The sequence below is a fragment of the Panthera pardus genome, unplaced genomic scaffold (genome assembly GCF_024362965.1).
Source record: "Panthera pardus isolate Hobbes unplaced genomic scaffold, ASM2436296v1 HiC_scaffold_25, whole genome shotgun sequence".
Lineage (NCBI taxonomy): Eukaryota > Metazoa > Chordata > Mammalia > Carnivora > Felidae > Panthera > Panthera pardus.
This window is the reverse complement of record NW_026526821.1, coordinates 75,832,389-75,854,910: the sequence shown is the minus strand read 5'-3', so window position 1 is coordinate 75,854,910 and position 22,522 is coordinate 75,832,389. Positions and strand designations below refer to the sequence as shown.

The 22,522-nt window shown below is 35.9% G+C and overlaps 1 protein-coding gene across 6 annotated transcripts in view; it reads right to left on the bottom strand.

Annotated features, from left to right (window-relative positions):
- The window catches only part of VRK2 (VRK serine/threonine kinase 2), a 103,800-nt gene that overhangs the window by 29,943 nt on the left and 51,335 nt on the right, over positions 1 to 22,522 (bottom strand). For all 6 annotated transcript variants that reach the window (XM_019427402.2, XM_019427326.2, XM_019427737.2 and 3 more), the window contains one exon: positions 7,251 to 7,383. In XM_019427402.2, the coding sequence (XP_019282947.1) occupies positions 7,251 to 7,383 (133 nt within the window). The remainder of the gene's footprint in view (positions 1 to 7,250; positions 7,384 to 22,522) is intronic.

Sequence of the window (22,522 nt, the reverse complement as noted above, 5' to 3'; positions counted from 1 at the left end):
TGGGTATAATTAACAGAATGATCATATAGCTTTAATTGACATTAAAATGCATCATCAAAATAGAGATGATATTACAAAAGTATAATAATTCTAGATAACAATAATAATATTAATAATCCAATCCAATCCCAGGAAATGGAGTTTTGTATATGTACCATACAATATAATTGGATAGTTGGATAGTCTATTTCCTGTTTATCTGGAAAAAATTAAAATGCATAAAATAAAAAAATAAGAATTTATTATATCTGAAAATAAATATTAATATCTAACTATAAAAATATTTTTATAATTTGAAAGTTAAAATATATTATGAACTATTTTGTTTCTGTAGAATTTGTATCTCTGTATAATTTATTATAATAAAGTTCTTCAGTTGAATTTGATAATTAATGTAATCATTAACAGTATATTTTCATGTAGATTTCCTAAAAAATCAAACTTTTACTTATTCTGAGCTACTGCTCAGAAATGTGGCAAGATTCAGTTATTAATATTTTTCTTCTACACTCTCTTAGTTTTATTTTATAATTTTTTTAAACATTTATTTGTTTTTGAAAGAGAGAGAGGGAGGGAGAGAGAGGGAGAGAGGGTGTGAGTGAGGTAGAGGCAGAAAGAGGGAGACAGAGGGTCTGAAGCAGGGGCCACACTGTGAGTGCAAAAGCCCCATGTGGACCTTGAACTCATGACCAACAGTGAGAGCACGACCTGAGCCAAAATCAAGAGTCACTTGATCAAATCAAGGCTGCCCAACTGACTGAGCCACCCAGGGGCCCCTCTCTTGTTAGTTTTAAAATAAAATTTAGCATCTAGTTTTTATTTAGCTTATTACTATGGAGCAATGCAAATGACTCTTTATTGAAAGCCTGTTGTATTCTCAATTGTTTAACATTTCTAAATTATGAAGTACTGCCAAGAGTAACAGCAATTTAAAAAAAGCACAGGTGTGGCTTGAATGCCATTTCATGAAAAAGCAGATTCCAGAAAGAGTGGACACTAGAATGCATAATGAAAATAAAAATAGTTAATATGATTATGGATCTGCTAATGTGCCAGCCTGGGAGGGGTAGAGACAGAGAGAGACAGAGAATCCCAAGCAGGCTCCGTGGTATCCAGGCAGAGCCTGAGACGGGGCTTGATCTCAAGAACCTCGAGATCATGACCTCAGCAGAAAACCAAGAATCTCGACGTTCTTGAGATCAAGCCCCGTCTCGGGGTCTGCGTGAACACTACGGAACCTGCCTGGGATTCTCTCTCTCTCTCTCTCTCTCTCTCTCTCTCTCTCTCTCTCTCATGCTCCTGCGCTCCCATGCTTCACCCCTCTGTCTCACGCAATAAACTTTTTTTTTTAAAGAAAATAGATGCTCAGAGAGGTTAAATAACTTTTCTTGTATCACAAAGCAAAAATTGAGAGAGCTCTGCATTGAAATCCAAATCTTCCCGAACCCAAAACCCACACTCAATCTAACAATTACATTACATCTTTCATTTAACACCATTCAGACCACATTACCTTAACTACTTCTATAGTTGGGGGATTATTTGAAGCAGGCATTTTAACTTAAAATACCAAAGGACATATTGAGGCAAAGACAGCTGTTTGTCAAGGAATAAACAAACAGCAGGTTCTGAGGTCTAAGCTGCCACACTAAAAAAAGTTTCCATGCAACTATCCCTTCGTGAAACAATTCCTTTCAAACTACTTCATTCTGATGAAGAAGGGTCTCTAGTTAAAACATTACTTTCTAAAAGTGTTTCGATGGTCCTGGTCCTCCGAGCTGGTATGAGAATGAGAGAAGTTCACTTAGAGAACTGGTCCTTATTCTAAAGACAAACTGGAGTAAAATTATCTAGGGTCAACTCACCAAACAGGATGAAACAGGAACTGAGGGCAAAAGAAAGTTTAAGTGTTCATCCCAAAATATATCGATTATTTGATGAAAGTATTTTCTGTTTAGTTTTATTTTTTATACAGAGTAACATGAAGTATGAAGTATGAAGAAAAATAAGATTTGGTAGGAAATAATAAAGTGAACTTGAAAACTTCTGCCTTAAGCAGACAGGGTTTAAACGCCCAAAACACTAGTTTCTATGCTCAGAGATGACATAAGAAAGGAGAAAACATCTGAATGAGATGTTCACCTGATGTATCAAATGGTGCCTATCTGCAGAACAAATTTAGAGCTTTCTTTTTTTCCCCCAGCTAGTTGTCTATGTTATTACATTTTGTCAATTTAGATGCATGAAGAGCTAAAAAATTTTATGGTGGCCACAATTTATTTTAATTTATTTTAATTTCAAAAAAGGGTATTAGGAAAGCAGAATGCAATGTGTCACATTTCAAATAAAATATTCAACTCCGGTCTCTCTTATTTTTCATTAACTTTAAAAAAGTTTTTAATGAAGGGGCGTATGGGCGGCTCAGTTGGTTAGCGCCTGACTTCGGCTCAGGTCGTGACCTTGTGGTTCCTGAGTTCCAGCACCTTGTATCTGGTTCTCTGCTGTCAGCTCAGAGCCTGGAGCTGATTGGGAGTCTGTGTCTTCCTCTCTCTCTGCCCCTCCCCCACTCGCACTCAGTCTCTCTCTCTCTCTCTCCCTCCAAAAAATAAAAACATCAAAAAAAATTTTTTTTTAAAAGTTGTCCATGAAACACTACTCTGTGAGGCATAGGAAACGTTATTCAACAGAGCAAAGCTTTTTTATTTTTATTTTTATTTTTATTTTACCCATCCCGCCACCCACCTCCCCTCTGGTAACATTCATCAGTATGTTCTCTGTAGTTAAGAGTTGTTTTCTTGGTTTGCCTCCCTTTCTGTTTCTTCCCCCCTCTTCTTTACTTGTTTGTTTTGTTTCTTAAATTCCTCAAAGGTATCTTACATTTGGCCAATGTGTACTATTAACCCAAAAAAATAGATTAAGACCTACGTTAAGACTTTAAAAGTCATGCCTAAATGTTAAAATTGGGGTATGCCATGTAGAAGGAATAGTGTCTTATTTTTTATTTATATATCAACCAAATACTATTTATAGCAGTCACAGTTACCTAAAAATCGAAATCAATGGTATGTTTTTCTGACTACTAACAGGATCCAAGCTTGATAGTTTACCTTAATATCATAATTGAAAAATTATGATAATAATCGAATCATTGTTTAAGGAGATAAATATTGTATAAACTGTATCATTTCCTCAAGTTTGGTAACATGAAAATACACTCGCAGTTTATTTCACATACATTTTGTAAGCTGGAGTGCTAGATTAGGGTGAAAGGAAACTGTGCAAGAAATAACACAAGACTTGGATTTCATACACCGTAGCAACTGGCAAAAATAAAAAAAGTCTATGTCTCTTTCCTTGATACTGAATATATTACACAAACAAATGGACATTTAAAATGCAATTTAGATATCATATTTTATGGTCACCAATGATGTCAAATTAAAACAGGTATTATACACTCAATGTAGAGGTCTGAAGTATTTAAAAAAACTCAATATGTTAAATGCAGTATATCTCTGGAGAAATTAGGTATTGACTGCATGCCTCAGTGAGTAGAAAAATCTACAAAAATCCATACCACACATTGATCCAAATATTGCTTTTTAACATTACCAGGAATGTAAGAAATTTTAAAACACTATATTTGACACAGATATAATTCTCTTTAATTATCAGGCAACAAGCCCAAAATATGTCAATGTTTATACATGTTAGTGTTTATGAAGAATAAAAAATTAATAATAGAAGAGACAGATAAACCCAATGTATATTATTCTAATTTTACACTAAATGAAGCATTTCAGCCACCCAGAAAATACCTTTAGGCCATAGAAGAGAACCGAGTTTAGAAGAGTAACTCCAATTTTTAAAAAGCATACAGATATACAGAGATGTAGGACAGTCCTGGAAATGCTCATCCATCTATCCATCCATCCCTGTATCCTCTATTCATAGCTTTTGGTTTGTAATAATACAAGCTGCCTTTCTTTTTACATAAAGTTGAACTAGAAAATGCTTAGGTGAAACTGCTGATTGGCACCTTATACAAGCGCTTGCATTAGAAAAACCCAACTAATCCACAGAAAAATGAGAGTTAGCTCTGGTTTCCAAGTATCCACTAGAAAAAGTAGGTAAGACCAGATAGTCTGATCACGTTAACAGACTCTGTTAAGCGGCTAATTCAGAAGCCAGTTTTACACGGAAGCGTGTATATTTCCCTGGGCCTGACCAGACACAGATACACCTGACATACAGCAAATGCTTTGACAACCAGAGGTTCTACTTCCTAGAGATAACTTGTTTTGCTCTTTATGTTTTCCTTTGCATTATCTTTCTCAGTATTTATTTGACCTCACGGCTGGACTGGTAGAGAAAAGATTTTTTTCTGAGATTAAACTACATAGTGACTGTACTGAAAAGTAAACACATGAATATTTATGAATCTGACCTTTCGCATTTACCTACAGGATTTATGGCCCTGTTTATTCTGGTTTCTACGTATGACTAAATGATTATCTCATTCCTAATAAAATCCTAAAGTAAAATGTTTTATTTTGGAAAATTAAATGCAAAACGTTAGGAATGAATAGCTTTCAAACATTTGAGGATATCGAACCCTTCGCTTCTTATACCAGGCTAAAACTGCACACTAAAACTTCAGCAAAAATGCATACTTATATGTATCTATGTATATATGTGGGTACACGTGCATGTATGTATGTATATATGTGTATATAGTGGACAACACAGATTTGAATTGTATGGGTCTACTTAAATGCAGACTTTTTTACAGTATAGCACTGTAAATGCATTTTCTCTTCCTTACAATTTTCTTAGTAACGTTTTCTTTCTCTAGCTTACTTTATTGTAAGAATGCAGTATGCAATACATATAACATAAAAAACATATTAATCAACTATATTATCCAGTAAGGCTTCTGGTTATTCAGTAGGCTATTAGTGGTTAAGTTATGGGGCGTCAAAATTTATTCATGTTGTTTAAGGGTTAACTGTATCTATATGTCTACCTGTGCAGATATAGATATTCCTAGAAGTTTAGTGTAAATTCTATTTTAAATGCATGAAGGGAATCTATTTTTTGTATGAATCTGGTGAAACCCATGATAAAAATGAATTATTCACCCTAGCATCTAACTTCTTAGCAAATACCAAAAACATGTCGTATAGGCACTTCCCTGACTACCCTCCTAGGAAGGTAATACCATCTTTCTACCATCCTTCTCAGTTCAGTCTTCTCCCCAGAGACATAGCATGCGGAAATCTGCCCAATTCATCAACACGTTTTATTATTTAGGGACGAAAAACTTAAATGGACTACAGAATAAAAAAAAAATTATTTGAGTCATTCATGAAGATGGCACAATGAAAACACTGCCCTAAACTAGGGGATGACTGTTGAGGACGTTCAGAATTACCACAGTCCACACACTAACTAAACCAACATGTAACAACTCTACTTCCCCTTCTGCAATCACTATGGTTTCTTAGTGATTTTGATAGCTGAAATCAGGCAGGATCAGTATTAGAGCAGTCAGTTTTAGAAGTAAGTGGCCCAACCATAAGTTAATATCATTAACATCACTAGACCAATGCTTAAGAATTTGTGTGATGAATTTCCAGTTACACCACTATGAAAAAAGTACCTCCAGGTTTCTGCAAATTCTTTCATACCAATACATCTAGCAAAAATAAGGAACAAAATTCATTCAGAGTGCAAGAACTTTAAATTGAAAAAAAAATATATCAATAAGCATTTGACTCTTACATTTCTTAATTTAATTAAAGCCATGTCCCATTCACGTCTTTAAATGCTCATTGATTCATTAACAATGTAAATGGTGAAAAATTATACAATATTACTGTTTCCGAGTGATCACTACTTTTCTAACTATCCTATTATTGGGGAAAAAATGTAGTGATTTCTGTTACTCTGATCAGGAATATAAAAACGCTAATTTCCATTTCAGAAAATTTAACCTATGATGCTTCTCGGAAAGAAGGTATACAACTGACACACTTGTTTCACTTTTTTCATTGGCCTACCTCACACTAGTGTGGGTTTTAACTGCTCTGGAAAATGATCAAGACCTTCTACATTACATGGTCAATGGTCCTTTTAATAGAAAAGGCAATAATATACAGTTGTTTGCACCAACTAAAACTCATCAGAAAGTATCAGTTTAGGGTAACAGTTCAACAGCCATTAACAAGTGCAAATGTCTAATTGCCTCTGAGTGAAATGTGGTCCTTTCAAAGCTGCTTGTAAATTATTTGTATGGTTTAGCATATTTTAAAATACTTTTATAAATAAGGTTTACAAAGAATATAATTTTGAAAGCCAAACTTTTTCAATATTCACCATTTTTTTTACTAGCATAACATTAGAATTGACTTTTTGTCTTGCTGACAGAGCAACTAAGAAAGTACAGTTGCATTGACCATATTGATTGTGAACAAAGCAACCATCGGTGGGACTCTGCACCATATATTTTCAATATTGACCTCCTACTTCCTTTTCCATGGCTCTCTGGGTCGGCTATTGGATTTGGACTGCAGTGTAATAAACAGCTAAGGTTTAATTAATGGTAAATGAATACAAGACATAGGTTATGACTTTAACTAATTAGGGAATTGTTGAATTAAGTCTGCCTTGGAATGCAAGGCAGTACAATCAATATCCAATAAAAGGACTATGTATGTAATTTACCTGCAAATGTGTTTCCAATACCATCAAAGTGAGTTTAAATAAGTAAGATATATGAAAGGCGACTAGGAGAGATTTCCACAAGTTAACACTTTATAGTTTCAGAAAAGATTTCCTTATTGTGGAAAGATGATATCTTCTAAAGCTCTGATAAGGGCATGGAGAAAAACAAGAATAATTCTTCCCATGTGCACCTTTACCAAATCTGTGATTATTAACGACAGCATACACATTCAGTTGCCGACCTACAAGTTTAACCCATACAAACTAGTAATTTCCTGCCCCAAATCCATCAAGTTTTGCTTACTTGACACTCTGTTGTGCCCTTCTCACTTGTCACGATCTCTACCTCCTCCCCTTGTTAGAAGAAATACTCCCTGGCATACAGAATTCACTACTTTTGATAAAAATCTTGTCAGTGTTCTCACTCTTCAAACTGACTATGCAAAGGTCATTTTATGGGCCTTATTACTCTTTAATCATTCTCCTGAAATAAAATTAAGAAAAAGAGAAAAAAAGAAACCTACCTACTCCCTTGTGGGCATCCACGCTGGTAAACTCTATTGTCCCATTATGGCCTTTTCTAGGATTTTCTTGATACTGTTTGTGGTTCCCATTGGGACAATATCTGTAGCAAAGTCCATAATCTGCAAGATAAACCTGGAAGACATGAACAGAGAAATGAATAATGCTTTTGTCCTCTGAAAATATAACCTTTATAATTAAGTCTTAAGAAACTGATAGGTTAAGAACAGCCTCAGATCTACATTTTATTAAACCAAATGGTGCCTGAGGATAAAATATATACAACTGGGGGCCATAACAACTAACTTTCCAGCTTAAATCCTTACTTCATCATAGACATATCTTGTTTCTGAGTTGACTTAAATTTTAGTCCTTTTTATTTTACTCCTAAATTCCCTTCCCTCCAGGTGAGCATCTAGATATCATAAACTACAATTTTTTTAAATCTGTATTCATACAGCTTATGGGATCTGCCTTTTCTTACAACCCCTCCCTGAATCATAAAAGTGGTTCAAGCAGGGAGATGAGAGGAGAGCTAACAATCTAAAAATATAAACCTAATGTTATCGGAATCTCCATTACCAGGAAGTATGGAAATAGTGAACAGACCATAAGAGGTAATGACTCTTAAAGAAAAAAAAAAAAACAAAAAAAACCCCACCATGTTGTATTTAAGAAGGGAACATCAATGCAGTACTTTTGGCCTTTCAGACCGATCCATATCATCACTGTTATCTTTGTAAGTCAGTCAGAATTGCAAGCAAGTTCTCCAAACAGAATATAGATTGTTAAAAGTCAGATGGCAATTCAAGCGAATTTTTCTCAGATTACTTTTGGAGAGAGAAAGAAGGGGGAGAAGTAGTTTTCCAGATATAACATGCACTGAATAGGAAACTGAAATGACTAGACATTTATCCTGATATGTAGTCAGAATATAGGAGTTCCCAACTATGTCACCATGCTCCCCCCACAAAAAGAAGGTAGTTTAAAAATTTTTTTTTAAGTTTTTATGTTGTTTTGAGAGAGAAAGTGTGTGTGTGTGACCTGGGAAGGGCAGAGAGAGAGGAAGAGAGAGAATCCCAACCAGGCTCCATGCTGTCTGTACAGAGCCTGATGTGGGGCTTGAACCCACGAACCATGAAATCATGACCTGAGCCAAAATCAGGAGTCCAACACTCAACCAACTGAGCCACCTAGGTGCCCAAAAGCAGTTTAAAAGTTTTAAATGTACTGTTTCACATGTATTTCTTTAAAATTTAGGGACTGAGGCAACATTTCATGATAGAGCTTTAAGACAACAGAGTACTGCAATACAACTTGCATTTTTAAAATATAATACCCATTAAAAGAAAATTTAGCATTAAATTTTAGTCTAAGTTTTTGGTTTTATGATAGCCTAAGAAGGAGATAATTTGACCTTAAAAATATAAGCAGCACACAGTTTTCTTCATTTGTTGGAGAATATAGCTTGCTAGAGTGTCTGAAAACATGATATTTCAGTTTTGTCTCTCTCGCCCACAGACACCATTTCTCAACATGGCCTCAGAAGTAACCCTATCCCTCTGCCCTAAATAACTAGACTCCAGGATTAGATATATAACTGCTTTCACTATTTATGATGCACTCATTTTAGTTCAAGAACTAAACAGACTTCACTTTGCAAAGTAGATACCCTGAAAATATACATACTGGTAATTCAGCTAAAGGAAACCTTTTAAATACACTAGAGTAATTTACTATGTGTGTATATATATAATATATATATTATATATATTATATATATATATATACACACTATATATATATACTATATATATAGTATATATATATATACTATATATATATATAAAAGACATATCAAGAGGCTTTTCATATAGTCATTAGTCAAAAAAAAACACAAAACATCAGACCTAAAATTCATTGTGCCTAATATGCACCAGGCAGCATGCTAAGAGCTTTATATTCACTGACCCATGCCATCCTCACAGAAATCCTGTAGGTAGGTACCATTATCTCCATTTTTTTTTCAAATAAAAACTGAAGCCTGGTGAGATTATGTGATTTGTGTAGTAAAATGGAGTCAGAGTCTGACCCCAGAGTTTTCACTCTCAATCACTGTCAAAGGGAAGTTGTACTGATCAAGTCAAACAGACAAAGAAGGCTACTGAATAAGGGAGAGAGACTGCAGCAGTTGGGTAGGGCTTGAATTCAACTCCACTGAAACAAAACGTGGGCAAGTTTTTAAGTCCTGAGGGTGAGCTAGTGAAATAACTGGAGGAGGTTAAGAGAGAAGGCTGGTCAGCATGAGTAGGTTGTCCGTTTGTTAACTGGTGTGTAGGCTCCGCCCCTTCATCAGAGACAAGGGGATAAGGGCACAATCCTTCTTAATGACTACATTTTAAAGGGATGGCTCCCAGGTCCTTGAGAAAGACATTCCTGGTTGCAACACTGGCAAGAGGCTGGGAGGAGATTTATATCTCAAAGATGCAGAGAAAGAACTTACAATTTTAAGTGTTCTTAGGTAAATGCTTTAAGAAGAGGGAGGACAGGGGCCTATAATCCAGAAGAAAATGGTCTAAAATTTAGTCAAGCTGAGGGGGAACACTAAGGCCTTCTCGATCATCACTGAGCTATGGGTCTCAAGACTGTGTTGGCTTACTCAAAGTCTAAAGGGCAGTGTGGGGTCTACGTTTAATATAAAGACAAGAAGCAAACAATATAGTAAAGAAAACATATGCTAACCATTTGGCTCAGAATATAGTAATTCTTTAGATAATGCTGCAGTGAACATGACAGTAAAGGTAAGTCTCGGAGACAATGATTTCACTTCCTTCGGATACATACCCAGAAGTGGATTACTGGATGATATGGTAGTTTAATTTCTTGAGGAATCTCTGTATTATTTTCCACAGTGGCTGTGGTAGTTTACATTCCCACCAACAGTGCACAAGGGTTCCCTTTTTTCCATATCCTTGCCAGTATTTGTTATCTGGTATTTTTGATAATAGCCTAACAAGTGTGAGTTGATATCACATTGTGGTTTTGATTTGCATTTGTCTGATGATTTAGTGATGCTGAGTACAATTTTATATACCCGGTGGCCATTTGGATGTCTTCTTTGGAAAATGCCTATACATATCCTTTGCTCACTTTTCAACTGGGTTGCTTTGTTTTTGCTATTGAGTTATATGAGTTCATTTGCATATTTTGGATATATCCTCACTGGACATGTGGTTTGTACATGTTTTCTCCCATTCCATAATTGCCTATTCACCGTGTTGATGGTTTCCTTTAATATGAAGAGGATTTTTAGTTTGATGCAGTCTCACTTGTTTATTTTTGCATTAGTTGCTTTTGCTTTTGGCGTTAAATCCAAAAATCACTGGCAAGACCAATGTCAAGTTTTCCCTATGTTTTCTTCTAGAAGTTTTATGGTTTCAAGTCTTATGTTCAAGTCTTTAATCCATTTGGAGTTAATTTTTGTGTGTGGTGTAAGATATGGGTCCAGTTTCATTCTTTTCCATGTAGCTGTTAAATTTTCCCAGCACCATTAAAAAAAATATCCTTTTCCTATGTATATTCTTGGCTCCTTGTCAAAGATTAATTGACCGTATATGCATGAGTTTATTTCTGGGATTTCTATTCTGTTGCATTGATCTATGTTTCTGTTCTCATGCTAACACCATATTGTTTTGATTACTAGAACACTGTAATCCAGTTTGAGATCAGGAAGTGTGATGCCTCCAACACCATTCTTCCTTCTCAGGATTGCTATGGCAACTCAGGGTCTTTTGTGGTTCCAAACAATTTTTAGAATTGTTTTTCTATTTCTGTGAAAAAAGCCATTGGAACTTTGATAGAGACTAAGTTGAATCTGTTGACTGTTCTGGACAGTATGTACATTTTTACAATTTTAATTCTTTCAACCCATCAGCATGGAATGTCTATTTATTTGTGCCTTCTTCAATTTCTTTCATCAGTATTTTATGGTTTTCAGTATATAGATCTTTCATGTTCTTGGTTAAATTTATTCCTAAATATTTTATTCTTTTTGATGTGATTTTAAATGGGATTATTTTAATTTCTCTTTTCAATAGCTCATTGTTAGTATATAGAAATGCAACTGATTTTTCTATACTGACTTTGTATCCTGCAACTTTACTGAAATTCTTTATTACTTCATTATTACCATTATTACTTCTAATGGTTTTTTGGTGGAATCTTTAGGGTTTTCTGTATATAAGATCATGTCATCCCCAGAGACAATTTTACTTCCTTTCCTATTTGGATGACTTTATTTCTTTTTCTTGACAAATTGCTCTGAGTAGGCCTTCCAGTACTATATTGAATAAAAATGGTGAGAGTGGGCATTCTTGTCATTTTCCTAATCTTAGAGGAAGAGCTTTCAGCTTTTCACCATCAATTATGATGTTGTCTATGGGCTTGTCATAACTGGCCTTTTTTATGTTGAGGTACGTTCCTTCTAGGCCTAATTTTTAGAGACTTTTTAATCATGAAAAGATGTTGAATTTGTCAAATGCTTTTTTTTTTCTGCATCTACTTACATGATCGTATGATTCTTAGCACTCATTTTGTTAATGTGATGTATCACACTGATTGATTTGTTTATTTGAACCATCCTTGCATCCCAGGAATAAGTCCCACTTGATCGTGGTGTATTAACCCTTTAACATACTGTTGAAATTGGATTGCTAGTATTTTGCTTAGTATTTTTGCATCTATGGTCATCAGGGATATTGGACTGTAATTTTCTTTTCCTATAGCATCCTTACCTGGCCTTGGTACCACGGAAATGCTGGTTTCTTAAAATGAGTTTGGAAGTGTGTCCTTCTTCTATTTTAGGGGAAGAGTTTGAAAACAATTCATATGAATTCTTCTTTAAATGTTTGGTAGAATTCACCAGGGAAGCCATCTGGTCCTGGACTTTTCCTTGTTCCTTACTAGTAATAGGTCTGTTCAGATTTTCTATTTTTCTGTGATTCGATCTTGGTAGGTTGCATGTTTCTAGAAATATATCCATTTCTTCTAACCTATCTAGTGTGTTGCTATATAATTGTCCATAGTAGTTTCTTAAGATTCTTAGCGTTGTTTTTTTTTTAATAAAAAAATGTTTATTTATTTTGAGAGAGAGAGAGAGCAGGGGAGGGGCAGAGAGAGAGAGAGAAAGAGAGAGGTAGAGAATCCCAAGCAGGATTTGTGCTGCCAGTGCAGAGCCCAATGAGGGCTCAAACTCATGAATCTTTAAATCATGACCTGAGCTGAAATCAAGAGTCAAACACTTAACCAACTAAGCCACCCAGGAGTCCCTAGAGTTTATCAGTTATAATCTCTCTTCTTTCATCCCTGACTTCATTGATATGGGTCTCTTTTTTTTTTTAGTCTAGCTAAAAGTTTGCTAATATTTTCTATCTTTTTAAAAGCCAGCTGTTTCCTTGATCTTTTCTATTCTTTTTGGTCTCTATTTCATGAATTTTGGCTCTGGAGTTTATTATTTTCTTCTTTCAACTAACTTCGTGCTTACAAACTTTGTGTTTGTTCTTCTTTTTCTCATTCCTTTAGATGTAAAGCTAGGTTGTTTAAGATCTTTCTTTTTTCTTAATGTAGGCATTTATCACTATAAAGTTACTTTTTGGAACTTCTTTTCTTGCATCCTATAAGTTTGGGTATGTGTCTTTCCATTTTCATTTGTTTGGAGATATTCTTTGATGTGCCTTTTTAAAAAATATTTATTTATTTAAGTAATCTCCATACCCGATGTGGGGCTCAAACTCACAACCCTGAGATCAAGACTGACATGCTCTACCAACTGAGCCAGCCAGGTGCCCTTGTTGTCCCTTTTGATTTGGTAGTTCCTTTGATGTCTGTCCCTTTCACTAATGGTAGTTCAGGAACATGTTGTTTAATCTCCACACATAAGGGAAGTTTCCAGTTTTCCTCTTATAATTGATTTCAAGTTTCATAATGTTGTGGTTGGAAACGATGCTTGATATTTCAATCTTCTTAAATTTATTAACTTGTCCTGTGGCCTAACAAATGATCTGCTCTAGAAAATGTTCCATGTGTGTTTGAGAAGAATGTATATTCTGCTGCAGTTGGTTGGAATGATTTGTATATGTCTGTTAGTCCATCTGATCTAACATGCAGTTTAAGCCCAATGTTTCCTCATTGATTTTCATCTGGATGATGTATCCGTTGTTGAGAATGTATTGGAACCCCATATCACTGTATTGTTGTCTATAGGTGGAGTCTTTAATTTGTTAACTTATGCTTTATATACTTGGTGCTCCAATTGTGGGTGCATAACCAGTGGTCTTAATAGAGAGTTGTGGGCAGGATTCAAATAATCATAGAAGGCTATTGAACAAAATGGTAAAACAAACAACTAACGATCTTCACCAGCCTATATAACCCCTGTTTTTTTAGTTTGTTTTTTTATCTAATAATGTGGCATATGGCTTAAAATATTTATATTCTATGAGTATTGGATAAATTCTCTAAAATTCCCATATGGGGCACCTGGGTGGCTTAGTCAGTTAAACGTCCGACTGCGGCTCAGGTCATGATCTTACGGTCCGTGAGTTCGAGCCCCGCGTCGGGCTCTGTGCTGACAGCTCAGAGCCTGGAGCCTGCTTCTGATTCTGTGTCTCCCTCTCTCTCTGCCCCTCCCCTGCTCATGCCCTGTCTCGGTCTCAAAAATAAACAAACACTAAACAAAAATTAAAAATAAATAAATAAATAAATAAAATTCCCATAAAAGTTTTATCACTACTATCTATCAACATTATAGATCTTGATACAGTACTGAAGAAATTTAGGAGTGACTGCATTTAGTGGGTATAGATTTTGGTGTAAATAAAGTCAATAATTTGTCCCAAGTAATAAAAATGTTGATAAATTAATTTTATACAAATTAGGTCAAAGTGAGAGCTCTATGAAGATATTATATTAGAAATACACAGTCTAGAATTCTGTTAAAGCAATTCAAGAAAGAAAGAACTGGGAAATATTGTCAAAGAAGATAAGAAAGGGAGAGAAGGAAGAAAATTTGTTGAGGTTCTAATTATGTGATGATCATTGGGCAAAGTATCTTTCACAAATTATCTCATTAAATCAAGGCCACCTCCCAGCCAGGAAGCTAAGCACCCCAGCAAGTAACCTGCCCAAGTCAGAACCAGTAATGGACAGACGCAGGATTCAATCCCATGCCTCTATGACATCAAAGTCCATTCTCCTTTTTTAATATAGTTTAGAATTTGAGGTTCTATCTATTTCTGAAATTTTGCTGAAGTTAAAAATAAGTTTGAGCAAAACTTAATCCACAATAAGGTTTGCAGTCTAAGTCCTATTTTTATGTGTCCTTGAGCTAAGAATGATTTTTACATTTTTATAGGATTATAAAAAAAAAGAAAAGAAAGAAAGAAAAAGAATATGCAACAGAGACCCATATGTGGCCCACAGAGCTCATAAAAGCCTAAAATATTTACTATCTGGTTCTTTACAGAAAAAGTTTGCCAACCCCTAATCTAAAATAAAACTTGCTTTCCAGTTAACTTTTTAAATATTATCTCTTCTTTTTTTCTATGAAATAAAAAATAACAACTAGTTAATATTTTCACTTTAAGTATGTACAATATCCCTAGTTTTAGACAAGTCTGTAGTAGGAAACTCAAGAGTACCAAGATCAGGTAGGAAATGATTATTTGCATTGTAAGCATACTAGGCATAGCAAAATGTAAATATCTAGCTCCCTAATGCATTTTAAATGATTTTCTTTTTATGTGATTTCTCTGAATTTAGTAATCGTTTTTCTTTTCTCCACAAATAAAAGGAGAGTCCTGCCTGCTTCCCCTTTATTCTAATTCCATAGATCTTTCTATTACATTGTACTTTATTTCCACATGGTAGTCATTTTCTTCTCACCTTTCATAGATATGTATTATGGGTTGTTGTTGTTGTTTTCAACTTCATGAGGTAGGTAAGGAAAATGTGTCATTATGCACATTTAACAGATAAAAAAATAATGTGTTACACCCAGATAATGCAAATTACCCACACCAAATCCAGCTTCTACAAAAGTTTTATTGTTTTAGTGAGTTTTTCAGGCTCCCTAATCTCCCCACCTCCAAAAAACAAAACAAAAAAAACCCAAAAAACAAAACCCACCTAATCTGAAAAGGTTTACCTGGACTTTTGACTTTAATATTTTACTACTGAAAAGGTAGCGTGGTAGCCACTGAGGTCCAGTCCCAACCCAGAAAGAAGGGACCTTTCGCCTGTGAAGAAGGCAATAAGCGGACAACCTCAACTGGCAGGTCCACTGGGAACTGTTACAGCGCGTGAGCCAATGGCATGCTCTCCCTAGGCAGCACCCACCACACAAGGAGCACAGTTGGGATACCATGTAGCCATTTCTACCCAGGGGTTCTTCTAATGGGTACTCTCTGGTCTGGTGCTGCCTGTCAGAGCTGTATCACAGTCTGAGCTCTCCCGGCCCAATCCTTCCTGCCCCCCTTTCCTCTTGTGGGGGTCACATGAACATCCCACTCTCAAAGCTTTCTTTGTCCAATCTTGCTTTTTCTCTTTTTCCCTCGCATGGGTAATATACTTGCTTCTCCAATAAAGACCTTGCAATCCTAATTCTGTCTCAGCAGTGGCCCCTCTGAAAACTGGATTTGGCACAGATGGTAAGTCATAGCTTTCATTAAAAGCACTAGGCAAATAAAGATGAAAAGCAAGTTAGACTTTGATGTCCATAAAAAATGCAACTTTCCTGTACTAACCAAGACTATCTGAAACATCATCTTCCCCTTTAACCTAACCAGATCTGCACCCATACCACATTCTCAAGTTCTGCACTTAGTCAATCATTTACGTCCCATCTCCTTTGTTTCCTGATGTGGTGAGGGTCTTGTACCACTTTAATTCTCCAAATGGATAGGTACAACTGATGATTACAGAACACCCTGTCATAACTCTTCTTTGCAGTGAATTGCATGGGAAGGGCCTTCATCTTCAATCAGGTACCCCTCTAAGGTGCCCAAAGTGCTCTTCTCTGCCTCCTACCACACACCTGGCTCCACACTTCACAATTCCTGGGTTCACCACTCACACCTGAATCCTGGTATGTACATTCCTTTAACCACAAAGCAACTTACTGGGTTTTCATTTGTGTCCACATGGATTTACTATTTAAAAGTGTACAGAATTATTTAGCTTTTCTTGTATTTAAGCCTTGGTGCCACATTTACCAGCTGTAAGCTCCAAGGGGAGAAGTAAGTGGCCAGGACAATGTTGCATACATATACTTTTGCATCTGTGACAGTACCTACTCTTAAGGCCTTCTGCACAGGCTTAAATAATTTTTTATTAATTTTTCTTGATGTTAATAATTGGAAAAATTGGAGTAAATTCTTTTCAATAGACATCTGAGTGCCAAGCATGATAAACTATTGAGAATCGTATGTTTACAAAAAAACAAAGAAAAACAAAAATGAGTGCATATGTATTGAATGCATATTTATTGAGTGCTTTAGAGAAGTCAAATCATTTAACCCTCATGACCCTAAAAGGAGATTATTTTAAGATGTCTTGAAGATGTGAAAACAGAATGAGTAAAGGTAGGTATTCTGTACACAACAAACTTACAGTAACTGGCAAAGTTGAAAATGAACCTAAATCAGTCTGATCAGAAGTAGAGTTTTTTCCATATATCTCATACAGAGGTAGAGTTTTTTCCATATATCTCATACAAAGGAGAGATGACAGAAGTCTACCTACAGGTCTAAAGGTAACATTACTTTGAGAAAAAGTGTAACAGATTTAAATTTAGTAGCACTTTATTATTTTTTTAATGTTTATTTTTGAGAGAGAGCACGCGCACGTGTGCATGTGCGAGTTGGGAAGGGGCAGAGAGACAGGGAGATACAGAATCCAAAGCAGGCTCTAGGCTCTGAGCTGTCAGCACAGAATCTGATGTGGGGCTCAAACTCATGAACCATGAGATCATGACCTGAGCTGAAGCTGGACGCCTGACTGAGCCACCCAGGTACCCCAAAGTTAGCAACACTTTGGAGCAAGGGGAAGTTATTTCTAATTGAAAGACTCAGAGAAAGAAACATTTGTGTTGGGTCTTGACAAATATCTAAGCTTTCCACAAATGGAGATAGGGAAAAGAAGTAACACAAGAAGGAAAACCAGAGTATGGGTCAATGCATGTTGGGAGTGCAGAGGCTACTGGAAATACAACAAAAGCCAGAAAAAAAAACTGGTTATCATCAGTTTACAGAAAGCTTCCAAAACCGTGCTAAGAAGCTAGAACACAATTTTAGTATGCAAATACAAGTCACCAAAGGCTTCTGGCAAGGAATAATATTATCAGTACTGGCAGCACCATGATGAGGAAAGGGAAGCAGAGAATTCATTTGGGAGAATATAACAATAGTCCGGGCAAAGGGTGATGGGAGGGTGGACTAGGGCACTGGTGTACAAAAGAAGGGAGACCACGGAGAACCACAGTTACTGGATAAGTGGATCAACGACAACTCTAAGAATGGTATGGTTGGCTGGTCAGGGAGGATTCGATGAATAAAGAATGCAGAGGAGGAAGAAGAAGTTTGGAAAAAAAAATGATTTATTCATTTTTGTACCAAAAATAAACTGGTTGATTGGTGGCTAACAACCTCACCCAACCAGTTCCTGATTCTTTCAGTTTATGCAAATTTGAGGGACATGCTCATAGTTGATGAAAAAAGTAAAGAACCTCTTTCCCAACAAGAGTCAAATCTGGCACCTTTCTGCTGCCCAAGCAACTGGGAATCCTAAGCAGCCACACTGGCTCAAATGGAAGCATTTCTCAACACTTGATGTGATGGACAGGAAAGATGTCAGCTGGAGAAGGGGTGCAAGAGATTATGGAGCTGAGAGAGAAGCAAGAAGCAAGACACAATTGTGAGCAAATATCACTGCTCAGTGGCATGTGACCACCCATTAAACCACGTTACTACTTTACCTCCACTTTGCATTTTCAGTATACATTAGAGATACACATTTAGTCCCCAAGATGGAATTCACTTTTCAAGAACTTAAATTTTTGTTATACAATCTCGTGTCTTATCATTTTTCACGCTATTTTATACAATTAAATCTTTTTAACTGGCACACCTTGCCGTATCAAGAAATGTGTCTCTTAAGCTCTCGTTGGAAATTACACTATGGAGAGAGATAGTTACTATTCATGACTTTTTAAAGTGGAAACTTAAAAAAAAAAACACTCTTAAAACTCTAGCAAGAACATAGTCTTAGTCAGCAACTTTAAACACATTTTTTAAAAAGCCAGCATTTATCTTATTTGAATAGGGTATAATATTTCCCTATTCTATCAACAAGATACAATAGTGTGAAAATCTTTGCAGTAAACTAAGTGCTTATGAACTAATGAAAATCTCTGCATGCCAAAGCAGGAATGAAGCATGCAATGTGTAAGCAACATGGCTCTGTTCACAAACATCACTCATGTCTGTTAAAAACCGACGTGTAACCTCATAGATGCTACTATGTTTTGATATAAACCCGTGCTTTTTATTCTCTTATTGTCCAGTACTTTGTTTTTCAGCTTCTCTTTTTGTTTTTCTTTTTCTTCTTGTTTTTGCCAGTAATGTTGCATCACCACTACAGTCTAGACGAAATAATGCAACTTTTAAAAGGTTCCGACTTACTTTTCAAATGTGATGCTTATTAGAATCAGCATGAAATGTATTTTTCAAAACTATAGTCTGACCTTATCTGAGCTGTAAAAAGTCTGAAGCTTCTGTTTTCTGATGGCTGCAACATGCGATTATTCTTAAAAAAAAAAATGTGCCTTCTATGTTGGAGGTTTTTCCCTCTTAGATCTCATAACTACCTACTCTACTTCAAATCTGGAATTTTATCCTGTTTTCTTTATATGTAACATTCACTGAGAGTGAGAGACTTAAAGACACATCCATGAGGTTAACATATGAAGAGATGGCAGACGAGCTATGCCTCTTATCATCATCTCTTTATGGCATCTACTGCTCCGTCAGGCTCAAGTCTATGGTTCCTTTAAATGGAACTATAAATTCAAGCATCATAACAAAATCCTGAGAGGCACTTAGCAGTATTCTAAATGATATTAGCATTTTGAACCCATGACCTGTTTTTCTATTCCAGCTTAGTTTTTTTTTTTCCCCTAAGCATTATGTGAAAGCCTATTTGATCAAATAGGGCTGTGACTTAATATGCTTTCCAGACTTTGGGGGAAATTCCCTCAATAGTTCATATGCTAGCAATTGCTTCTTTACTAAAAATGCCTTTCACCCACAAAAGAAAACCTTTCCAATTACAGTCTCTTTCCAATTTGTCCTTCTGACACAAGTTCTCAAGAATTGTATGAAAGAACGTACAATACCCTTTCTTTCTAATTTCCAACGTGCTATCAAAGCACATAATTTGTGTCTGTCCTTTAACAAAATAAATAGGCAATGGAAGAGGAGAATCTGAATTGCATCCAATTTATGGTTTTCCTTTTTGTCTAAATCAAGTCTGAACTTAAGAGTTTTCAGCATGTCAGTAAGCATTCTCAGTGCTTGGTATATCTGTAAATAGTAGATACTCCAAAACGTTAGCTGATATAATTTAACTGCCATTGCTATAATATTATAAACAGGTTCACCACATGGAAGCTGTATCTACATAAAACACAGCTATCCAACATTCAAAATAGCCACCTGTTCTACTTTAACTGTAAATTCCAATGATTTCAAAGGCAGTATTTGAGGTTGCCGACACCAACGCCATTCTTACATGCACAGTCCCTTGGGGTTCCAGTTTTTTAATAGCCTCTAAACAGGGGTACATCTTAACCCATCCAACTTATGCAGCTTAATGAGTTGATTCAGAATTCAAAAAGGCCATCTTCCCATAATAACTAAAAACAAAACAAAACAAAATAAAACCCCTATATATAGCCTTTTGTGAATCAGGATGCTCAAATATTCTTTGGTCAAGTATGCATCTGGCCTTCAGAAATAGAAATAATATGACCAATGGGACTCAGTAGGCACTCAATAAGCTTGTATTGATTATAGGAAAACACTAATTTTTCAACAGCATTAACTCTCTTGGGAACCATATTCTTGGGGATAGGTAATTTGTTAAATGGGCCATCCTATATTTACAGTGCATACACACTCGTAAATGTAAAATCTTTTCCCTTACATAGAAAATAGACCCTGGGTGTTCTGTTCCATACAACTTGAAGGACATCTATCATTAAACTACACACCTGGGGAGAACTACACTTATTACATCCAATTAATTACCATCTTCTTAATATTTAACCAGAACATCATTATATCTTTTTTCATAAATCTAAAGAATTCTTGGAGAGCAAAATAAGATACGGTATTCTTTCAGCATAAGTATAAAAATAATAAAATTATTTTCTAGCTATTATTTACTGAGTGCTTATTATGTGCCTGATATTTGCCTAAGCCTTTCACATTTTAAATCATTTGATTATTAAAATACCTCTTTGAAGGAAGTTCTCTTATTAGCTTTAGATGTGGAAACAGCACAGGCAGGTAAAATAATATGGCAAAGAAAACAGAGCTAGTAAGAGGCAGGGCCAGAACTCAAAGCCAGAGAATCTGATTCTAGAGCTCATATCCTCAAACCCTCAACTATTTCTACACTGAATCTGTATTGAAAGTTATGCAAATAGTTGCCATCTTTTTCTAATAAAACCGTTTTGCCTGGGATTAGGAAAAGGTAAACCACCCTTTTTTAGTATCTTCTGAACAAGGACATTTATTTATTTTTCTAAAGGTTCTTTTTTTTTTTTTTTTTTTTTAAGAAGCAGGGGAGATGGGAGCAGGAGAGAGAGAGAAAGAGAGAGAGAAAGAGAAAATCTTAAGCAGACTCCATGCTCAGTGTGGGAGCCCAGTGTAGGGCTTGAACCCATGACCCTGGGATAATGACCTGAGTTGAAATCAAGAGTCGGATGCTCAACTGACTGAGCCACCCAGGTGCCTCTAAACAAAGACATTTAGTTCCAGATAAAACAAGCAGTCTATTATCATGAAGATTCCACCACACATGGTCAAGAATTAACTGCCTGAGATCCCATGTATAAGAATAAATTATGTTAGAAACACTAAGTGATTTGGCCCAGCCTGGAGTGGCCCTAGGCAAAACAAAAGTACCCTAGGGTACTTCTCTTTCCCCTCTGTTCTTAACTTTTTCCTCTTTCCGTTTTTTCCCCCCTATCCTGGTGCCTGAATTTTTTATTAAAATTGTTTGGAAATGTTCTTATATCAACTTCCACCCAAAGATTTGTCTATGTTCCTGTATTAGTTTTGCAGGGCTACTGCTATAACAAGGTACCACAAACTGAGTGGCTTAAACAATAACAGAAATATATCATCTCATAGTTTTCGAGGCTACATGTCTGCCATCAAGGCGTTTGCAGGGTTGATCCCTTCTGAGGGATGTGAGGGATAATCTGTTCTATGCCTCTCGCCTAGCTTCAAGCGATCTCAGGTGCTCCAAGGTTTAGAGGAGGCATTCTTCCTATTTCTTCACACTGTCTTTCATCTCTTCATGTCTGGTTTCTCTCTGTGTCCAAGTTTCCCCATTTGTAATATCAACCATACTGGATTAGGGCCTTCTCTAATGACCTCTTGGTAACTCAAAAAGACCCTATTTCCAAATAAGGTCACATGCACAGATGCTGGGGGTTGGGACTTCAACATCTTTTGAGAGGACACAATTTAATCCAGAGCAGCCCCTATTTCTCAGTTTCTCTTCATGGATATGCTGGCAGAGCTCTATCTCTAAGAAAACACTGATAATGGCAATATAAAGTACTAATGATCTCTTGACACTGGATAGATTTCTCCCAGTAGGAATTTAGTTGCTATATGTTACTGTACTCTATCCAGCTCTACTTGGTTGGCTTTGCCTGTTACTCCTGAACATCGAATGACTAATTAATCAATTCATTTATGCATTAACCTATTCAATTACTCACTGTTCAGTCATCATTTATTTATTGAGTGCTTATTATATGCCATGCTCTGTGCCAGCTGCTGGATACACATCAGTGAATAAAACATAATCTCTGTTTTCTTGTATACAAGACTAGAAACTTGCTCTCCTGATGGACATTTAACTGAGAGAAATACGCTCACGTGGTTCTGTACCAGTAGTTTCCTAAGTGAGATTTGTAGCTTAC